Source organism: Siphateles boraxobius, unplaced genomic scaffold, assembly GCF_051911475.1.
Source record: "Siphateles boraxobius isolate OS27281-9 unplaced genomic scaffold, OSU_SipBor_1 15, whole genome shotgun sequence".
Taxonomy (NCBI): Eukaryota; Metazoa; Chordata; class Actinopteri; order Cypriniformes; family Leuciscidae; genus Siphateles; species Siphateles boraxobius.
The window spans coordinates 4,513,146-4,522,459 of record NW_027508755.1 but is presented as its reverse complement, the minus strand read 5'-3'; the positions used below and the strand labels follow the sequence as shown (position 1 = coordinate 4,522,459).

General features: G+C 40.5%; 1 protein-coding gene across 1 annotated transcript; it reads left to right on the top strand.

Moving 5' to 3' along the window:
* Positions 1 to 8: 8 nt before the first annotated feature.
* On the top strand, positions 9 to 9,200 carry cdr2a (cerebellar degeneration-related protein 2a). The gene is made up of 5 exons (XM_077230736.1): positions 9 to 291; positions 1,456 to 1,568; positions 4,365 to 4,513; positions 4,588 to 4,755; positions 6,130 to 9,200. The coding sequence occupies exons 1-5, from the start codon at positions 210 to 212 to the stop codon at positions 6,950 to 6,952; spliced, it is 1,335 nt and encodes a 444-aa protein (XP_077086851.1). The 5' UTR covers positions 9 to 209; the 3' UTR covers positions 6,953 to 9,200.
* The last annotated feature ends 114 nt before the right edge of the window (positions 9,201 to 9,314 follow it).

The window sequence follows — 9,314 nt, the reverse complement described above, 5'->3', positions numbered from 1 at the left end:
CGCGTCTTCTCTTCACTCCAGTTGAAGTCTGACTCTGCCACGTTGCTGTAAACACCGGTTCACACCGCTAGGGATTGAAGCCTTGAAAGCCTCGAAAGCCCGGCTCACCGGCGTCTATCCATCAGACAAAGGGCGCTGATGACTTAAAATAAACAGGAGAAGAAATTAAACGTGCGCTTCCAATCGGCGAAGCTTTGTTTGCTGTCGAGATGCTGACGGACGTGATAGTAGAGGAGGACTTTGATCGTAATGAGGATGATATGTGGTATAGCAGGAAGGATCTGGAGCATGGTAAGACTCATTTACTAACAATGCGCATATATATAGTATGTCAAAAAGATGTTAGATACCTGTGCTTTTCATAAAAAGTCATTTAATTACAAACATTGCCATTCATTTATACAGCCTGATTGTAACACATTAGAAATACATGGATAAGGGCATCAACTGGGATATGATTTGACTTTCTCGAAGGTCAGGAGATATATTATCTTGTTAATCTTGAGTGAAATGAATGATAAAGGTGATCGTGTTAGTGATGATAGTGTTTAAGCTGTCTATCTGAAGGTCACGCCCATATAAAAAACCCCTTTAAATGCGCACTCCGGACGTCATCAGCCGATGAGGATACATATGAGACATTTTAAACTTCAAGATGTTTGGTTTTAGTATAGTCATCATGTCACAGTGTATTGAATATTACCTAGTTGGTAATCAAAAACCTGTGAAGTGGAAACTGGAGAATTTTTCCCCCAAAAAATACAGTTTCAAATGTAACATGGATTGAAATGTGTATTTGTGTACTATACACACCATTTTGGCTTCATTTAACAAAAAAAAAAAGTTCTTAGTGTGAAGAACATTTTATATTCTAAAAAACTGTTTTCCATTATAAAGAACCTTTTGTGAATTGAAAAGGTTCCATGGAATGTTAAAGGTTCTTTGTGGAACCGTCAATAAAGAACCTTTATTTTTAAGAGTGATGGTGTTTTGTCTGCATGTTTGTTTCCTAATAAGTGCATACAAAATATAAAATTCCTCAAAATCTGGCTGCAATTTCATGTCCATTATAGTTTATTATCAGTACATTTTCTTATTTCACTCTCAATTTAGTGTTTTACTGTTGGTTTTGCATTTGGCAGATGGAATGTCCAGAGCAACTTTCATATGTAAGGGACACATTTTAGTAGCATATGTGTGTGTGTTTCCTGGGGAGCAACCAAACCCATGTCTGGCATTGCCTCATGCACTACCAGTCAAACTACTAATTTGAGGACTGCTATTGTGACTGCTATTATCCCTAAAAAGTGATGCTGTTGTAGAAAGTCTTATTGTTGATCTGGACAGCTCTGTTTGGGCGTCTGGTTGTTCATTCCTACCGCTGGGTTTGGCTGGATAACACCCACTACGTCTACACTCGATGTTTACTGTCTTCTCCGTCTGTGTTCGGGACAGATCTCCATTTGGCCGCTGAGCTCGGCAAGACTTTGCTGGACAGGAACCATGAGCTGGAGCAGGGCCTACAGCAGATGTACTCCACCAATCACGAGCAGCTGCAGGAGATCGAGGTGACGGCTCTCACAAAATACACCACTTCTCTTTAACTCTTCCTCTATGGCACAGAGTGTGTATGGATGGTGTTCTCTGGATTTGAAATGTCATTTGTGTTGTGTAGGTTGTAGAGCTGTCCTGCATTGTGACCTTATGAATAATTATGCATTCAGTTTTTTCTGTTCTCATATTAATTGAAAGACTACATGGCATATTTGTCACCTAGTTGGATTGTTGAAATGAACTACTGAAGCTGATTTAGGGTACATTTACTCAATAAAGATGTAGGCTACTAAAAATGGATCTGTTTTTCATGTAAAAATGACAAAGTTGTCAAACCGATCTGCGTTCACACGGATCTTAGAAAACGATTAAAAGCTGTATTCATGCCCAGCCAGTAGTTGGCGATGTCACTTTGTAAAGAAACACTATGTGGCTATAGACTGAACCCTTAATGCAGACAATAACAGTATATATTTTCAAAAACTTGCACTTTGAATCCCATTTTCACAAGTTTGCATTTTCAGGCCCCCAAAACGCTGTTGTAGTGTAAATGAACAGCCAAACCGCATGAAGTTTTCCATTTTTGAAGTCCCCCTGTGGTGAAAATCAAGCTTTTATTGTTGTTAATGTGTATGTGGTTTTTTTAATATGGCTTATGATAAACCAAGAACAAATTTATAAGTCAACACCATTGCTGAGTATTTTCTCCTTAAAACGGCAGTCCAAAGACAGTCTCATAAACACGTTTCTGTTTCTGACGTCACAAACTACCTTGTAACCAATCAGATCAACGTGTGATCGTCAACGAGTAGATCTCTGAGCTGAGTGATTTGAGGCGGGGTTCATTTGCATATTCATAGAACCGCCCATACTAAATGAGGCAAGGGTGTGGAATTACATTCAAGCTATTTTAAGGCATGAAGTATGTCATTTTGGTGATCAAAGATGAGTTTTAAGGGATAGAATTATTGACTAAAGGGGGACTTTAATAAAGTAATAATGTTGTGTAAATGGCCCCTAAAATGGTGGAAAACTTGGGGGCCAGTTACTTGAGCTAAGAACACAATTTTTCAAATAAATTTTTTTCCCCTGAAATCTTGAAACATCCACAGGCAAATTGTTTGTCTCCAATAAAAAGGCATACATTTGTTTGATAACACTTTCTCTGTACTCGTGTGAACTCAGCTAGTCTTTCACTTTATGGAAATGCGTAAACGACGGGAGATTTCCTGTTTGATCCTCTTTCCTCCTCCTCACTCTGAGGACATCGTGCAGCGGGACTTCTGCTATTTCTGACACCGTATCTGTGTCTAGCATGACCCCAATCGTGAGATTTGTGGTGTCATTTGGCTAATGGCCTGGCATGGCAATACGGTCTTATGCAATTGGATTTCTAGTGTGTGGAATGGCATACTATTATTTTTTTTAATGATTTGTAGTGTATATAGAGCCTGCATAGTATCCTCAGAATACGATGACCATCATGTTTGCACAAAATGTGCAGTAAATACACTTGATTGAACCTTCTATGGTTTCCATTGTTACAAATAAACTCAAAATAATTACAATCATCATCTCATCAATTGACTAGTTCGATTATTTGATCGGACTACCACATTCAGAAGTGCTAAATGCACTTAATTGAATTTTTTTCCAAGATAATAACTGGACATGATAACTTTCACATGCCAAGTGATGAAGTTGTGTGACAAAAATGTAGCCAATGAATGTTTATTGTTGCATAATGCACTGGATCCTTTGATGTACTACTTAAACAGTATGCAGTATTACATCTCAAGCAGACTTCATCAGCATTCGTGTCTAACAGAAAGTTTGGCCTAATGGAAAGTAGCTGCTGATTAGTTGATGTTTACTTGATCCTGGCTTTATAAAGGTTGTCTCTCTAGCCAAATATGGACTTCTCAGAAACAATGCAGTGAGAAGTTGTTAATTGCAACATGAAGTTACTCTTCCGTCTCATGTAGTGAAACATTTACGAAAGAGCAGGGAAACGTTTGCACAGACACTAGTGCATTTGGTTGTGAAATGTCATTGTAACTTGTGAGTTTTGTTGCAGAGCACCTTTAAGCATTGGCTTACTCTAAATGATGAAGTCTATTGTATACTTTCAGGGGTGATGATAAATGTCCAAGATGGGAGCCCAAATGTAAAAATGTAGTGTGTTCCTGTTCCTCTAAGCAGCAACAAACATTTCTGGTCAACCTTTAGACTGGGAAATATCTAAAAACTGAAGCTTCCGATATTGATTGGAGAAAACATTGGAATAGAGTCAGGGGGCAAAGCAAACTTCTATAAGGGGGCATCAAGATAACTTACAATTAATTAAAAGAACACGAAACAAGCATTAAAATAAGCTAAAACCACAAACAAATTAATAATTTAAATTTACCATCTCTTGTTTCTTTTGAAGAACCGAACATCTGGAATCATGTAATGCAATAGTTTATAATTATTTTAATTATTAGATTATTTCAGAAATTTCTGAAAAGAAAAAAAACTAGGGCTAGTATAAAATATAACTAGGGGGCACTATTAAAATGTTAGTGTTTCTGCTCTCACGAGACAAGACCATGAGACTAGTCTATGGGAAACTTTATTGCCAAATAAAAAGTTGCTAAATTGTATATTATCAGCTATAATTGTGAATATATTCAAAATATTACTAGCTATATAATTGTGAATATTCAAAATATTTCCCAGCTCTAGAGAGTGTCTATTGTGTGTAAGTGCACATTGATCTGTCTGATGAGCAAATATTTGAAGGCTTGTGTCTGTATTGCCTCTTGCAGTACCTGACCAAGCAGGTGGATCTCCTGAGGCAGATGAACGACCAGCACGCCAAAGTTTATGAGCAGCTGGATTTAGCGGCACGAGACCTGGAGAAAAGCAACCAGAGGCTGGTGCTGGAGAACCGTACTTCCCAACACCGGATCGAGAGGTGAGCACGAGTCCGAGTCCAGGTCTCCCTGAGATGTGGCCTCTCTTAACGGGACTATTGCTCTTTATCCGCAGTCTAACTGAGACCATAGATGGGTTGCAGAGTCACATGGAGGGCCTTCAGAAGCAGGTGGACGAACTGAAGATGTCCCAGTCCAAGCGAGACCTCGCAGGTGTGCGCCGCAGCCTTGGTGCCCAAAGCATTTCATGTCTGAAAGAAATCTATGATCTGCAGCAAGACAAGTGAGTCTGGGGCCAAATGACGCCAACAAACCCTTATCATTCTCATCAACATCACGAAAACAGCCATGCATTCATGTCTCAACATGTCAGTGGAAAGTCCTCTTTGGGTGTATTGTTATTAAAGATATTGCATGTACAGTAGAGGAAAAAAGTAGAGTATATGTTAGCTTTGAGTTGAGAATGGTGAGAAATCCTCCTTAAATTAATTAAAAGTGTGTTCATTCATGGTACAAGATGTCAAGTTGGGTTTTGCCCGGCTTTAACAAACTTATGGCTAATTAAAGGACAAGCCCAGTCCAAACGTCTTGTTTTAGTAGGCAATACATCCAATCTGTAAAGTAATTTGTGTTCATCAAACCTCTTTAATGGAGACTTTAACATTGTAATTCTACCAGAGCCGCTGGACCCTTGTAGGACTAATCGAAGTAGACGTTTCTCTGTGATGTCCAGCTCGTGGATGACCTCTCTGATATGTCTACTCAGCCCACCTGTAGCGTTAGTACGTGCTGACTGGACATCTTAAGGGCCTCGAAAGCCAGACATCATAATCTGACCCGGCCCTTCTACCATAATCCAGTAATCCCTGATCTAATCCAACTCAGCAGGAGAGGCTAATATAGACCTAGAAGAAAACTGTGTGTAACAGGCCCAGTGATAGTATCGATTCTGAACTGCTCAAACAAGTCGTTAGTAGTTTCTCACTTTCTGCACAAACCTACATAAGCTTATAACAAGTTTGCATAATACCAGCCTATGGTCTTCACTGGCTGCCTGCAAACAATGACCTTCAAACACTGTAGTTGTAGCTGAGACTGGAAGAGTTTGGTTTGTGTTGACGACAGCGTTTTCGGCGCTGCAAATCCACTTTGCATCTCTTCAAAATAATGAGTGCTGGAATTGATATGGCAAGACCGACACCAGTGTTGTGTTCATGTCACTGTGTATCAAGTGGTGGCCAATCACAACAGACTGGGCCATCTGACCAATCAGAGCAGAGTAGACCAATCACAACAGACTGGGCCATCTGACCAATCAGAGCAGAGTAGACCAATCACAACAGACTGGGCCATCTGACCAATCAAAGCAGAATCGACCAATCACAACAGACTGGGCCATCTGACCAATCAGAGCAGAGTAGACCAATCAGAGCAGAGTAGACCAATCACAACAGACTGGGCCATCTGACCAATCAGAGCAGAGTAGATGTATGATGAATTGTATGAGAAATGCATACAATGTATAATATGACAAAATTAATTAATTTTTTTGACCTTGGATGCATGTAAACTAATTGTAGGTGAGCTACAAAAAACAACTCATGAAGAAATGGTTGATGTTGAAAAGCAGGAGACTCAAGATCCTGTTGTCTTCTAGGTGCTTGAGCTCCGAGAGCCTGCATGAAGAGGAGAAGTCCTGGCCTGCGCTGGACAACAGACGCGCGGAGGCGGAGGAGACCTCCACCCTTCAGCACACCCTCCACAACCTCAAGCTGCAACTGGCGGCGGAGCGAGCCCGGCGGGTGGAGGCGGAGCGCGAGGCGGCGCTGACGGTGCAGGAGAACGGGGCGCTGGAGGAGCGTCTGAGTGCGCTGGAGGGAGCGCGCCGCCAGCAGGCCGAGCTGGAGGCCGAGGTGGAGGAGCTGCGGCAGCTGTGGCGCTCGGAGTCGGCCGGCGCTAGGCTGGCGGACTCGCTGCTCCCCGATAACGTGTTCTTCGGCGGGGACGAGAGGACGAGGGTGGAGCCAGAGGAGGACGAAGGCCTGGAGCTTCCTCAGGGGAGGCGTCGCTGCAGCAGCGAGAGCTTCGTCCGAGGCGCTCGAGCCGAGGATATCCGGCGCGGACACGAGCGCACGTGCATCCGCCGGGCCCAGGCGGTGAAGCAGCGCGGGATCTCGCTGCTCAACGAGGTGGACGCGCAGTACAGCGCGCTTCAGGTGAAGTACGAGGAGCTGCTCCGCCGCTGCCAGCAGGGGGCCGACAGCCTGAGCCACAAGGCCGTGCAGACGCCCACGGCCCACGCGCTACAACGCCGCAAGAGTCAGGCTAACACCGCGACCGAGACCAGGGACGACGAGCTCCATCAGCCAGAATACAAGGCCCTCTTTAAAGAGATCTTCACCTGCATTCAGAAAACCAAAGAGGACCTGAGTGAGAACAGGCCCGAGCAGAGCTGGCGGTATTATACATCTTCAGTGTAGCGATCTTGCACTTCCTGACAGATTTAATAGTCTTTGTGTGTATGTGTCGATTGCACTATAACACCTGTGCCTATACACAATATACAACACCGAACCGTCCACAACCTGCAATGCTAGAATGCAGGCTTTTTGTACGTTCATCTCAAGTCTTATTCCCGTGATTTGAGACCAGTGTTGGACCTCTGCGATACAGCCATACCGAGTGAATCTGTGCTTTTGGGTTTGCCAGCACCTCTTGAATTCGTAGAACCACGTCTGTGTAAGACTTAAAGACTTAAACGTCCGATGTTTAGAGGCTAGACTAAATTATTATTACTAACAACTAACACTGATAATGAACAAACTTAATGCAAATGACATGCATGTTAGGGTGAACCTCTCAAAACGAGAATGAGAAGTTTCACTCCAGACTCTATTAATAATTATTGTAAATTGAAATATGGCCCAAATGTCATGAGATTCATCTGATAAACTTAAAAAAAAAAAACATTTAAAAAAATGATTTAAGGAGTTCATATGTAGCCATATACTTCAAGTGTCTAGAAATGTCACAAGCAATATTCTTTTTTTTTTGTTCTTTTTTTAAAGAAAATGCTGCATGTGATTTCAGCGACGTTACTGTAATGATTTCTTGAGCAATACAGTTTGCTGCTTTTATAAAACGTCTGGTTAAGAGTTTACCTCAATGGTTCGATGTGCAGGCAAAATTGTTAGGATTAGCTCATGTATATGTAAACAATATGCTTGAAATTCTCACATGAATTTGTTTGTAGGCTATAGTTTGTTTAGCGCAAATCGTAGTTAAATGTTTGGCAATGTCTCGCTCAAGTTCAAGCACTTTGTTTTGACGTTGATTTAAACACCACTGTGAAACTATGCACTTTAGACAGGCCTACGGTCAGTTTTGATTTTGTTTTGTTTTATTTCTATTTTTATTTAAATGTTTTCGTTCATTACTGTAGTTCAGAGATTTTATTTATTTTTTTGTTTGGTATCCGTTCTGTTTTTCAATTTGATCTCGCTTGTGGGTTTAGGTCAACATTTGAATGTTACCGATGTCTTGATGGAGATGAAAATGTTTGAAGGTCTTTAGTTTCGAGGACTGAAGGCTATTGAACCGATGCTTTGACTGAGTTACCTAAATGTTAAACCAGCACAAAGTATATGTTTTATGATGCAAGTAGTTTTCTGGTCAGTGTGGTTTAACAGTTGGTCTAACAATACCTAATTATTACCGGCTTATGTGTTTAATAACTGTTGTATTTCAAAACGCAAACCATGTGCTACTTAACACTTAATCAGGATCAACCATGTTCGTTTTGTAACATTTTGAAGCTGTTGAATGCCTTGAGTTGGAGATGACAGTATTAGCAGGCTTTGGCTTTTTTGGATCAATGTATTGCGTAGATGTCTTGGAAAGTGACAGACAGACCGAGAAAAAGAAAAGATACGACTGATGTCTTCATAAGCAGACCAATGTTCGTTGATGACAAAGAAAAATATTTGAATATTTTCACGAGGGAGACAAAAATATATTGTGGTGTTTTGCATTTCTGATCTCATTGCTTCATTTCAGTGTTTAGGAAAATGGTGCTACTGTATTGCAGCTACAAAAGTCTCTTGCTTTCAAACGGCAGCCAAACTTTTGCAGAATTATTATATGCTTGTTGTTCAGCGTTGTGTTAGAAGTCTACAGTGCTCATGATCAGAGGTAATGTGCAGCAGAAATATAATGAGAGAAAAATAATGAGTTTGACTTTAGCAGTGTTCCTGGAAATGTAAAAAAAAAAAAGTGCAATGACATGATTTAATCTTAAATGCAGACCAAATATCTTGTCTGTAAATAATTTTATAACAATTACTTGCAGATAAAACAATCAATTTGTGATAACCACATGATGAAAATTGTTTATATTTGTTAAGAGAATGTAAATTGAATCTGTTACCTATTCCGTCCTGAGTTGATGATTGTTTCAGCAGAAATGCGTAAATCTGGAATCAGAGTTCATTGTCTTAAGTAAAAAGCTTTAGTTTTTTACATTATTTATTGCTGTTATCAACTGCAGATTATAAAATTTGACATGCTTTAAGAATTGCACAATCTGATTATCACTGGTGCTGAAAATGCAATAGACTAGACCAATGCCTTTTGAATATCTGTGCTCGTGTATGTATAATGGCATGACTAACATTTTACTTGGGTTACAAACTATCCAGTAGCCTAAATAAAACTGTATGAATGAACCAATTATGGATGTTCTGGTTTTATTTAATCATGACCAATCCAGCATAACAATATTACCTTATTTTAATGTCTTCTTGTAGAAATATTTTCCATTAGAACACAAAAATCCTCACATGT

What these genes read in the sequence shown, in the direction of transcription:
- cdr2a (XM_077230736.1), top strand. Translation starts at nt 210, where the DNA reads ATGCTGACGGACGTGATAGTAGAGGAGGACTTTGATCGTAATGAGGAT. An exon ending in CAGGAAGGATCTGGAGCATG is followed by an intron (nt 292 to 1,455) that starts GTAAGACTCATT and finishes TGTTCGGGACAG; the next exon opens with ATCTCCATTTGGCCGCTGAG. An exon ending in TCCCAACACCGGATCGAGAG is followed by an intron (nt 4,514 to 4,587) that starts GTGAGCACGAGT and finishes CTTTATCCGCAG; the next exon opens with TCTAACTGAGACCATAGATG.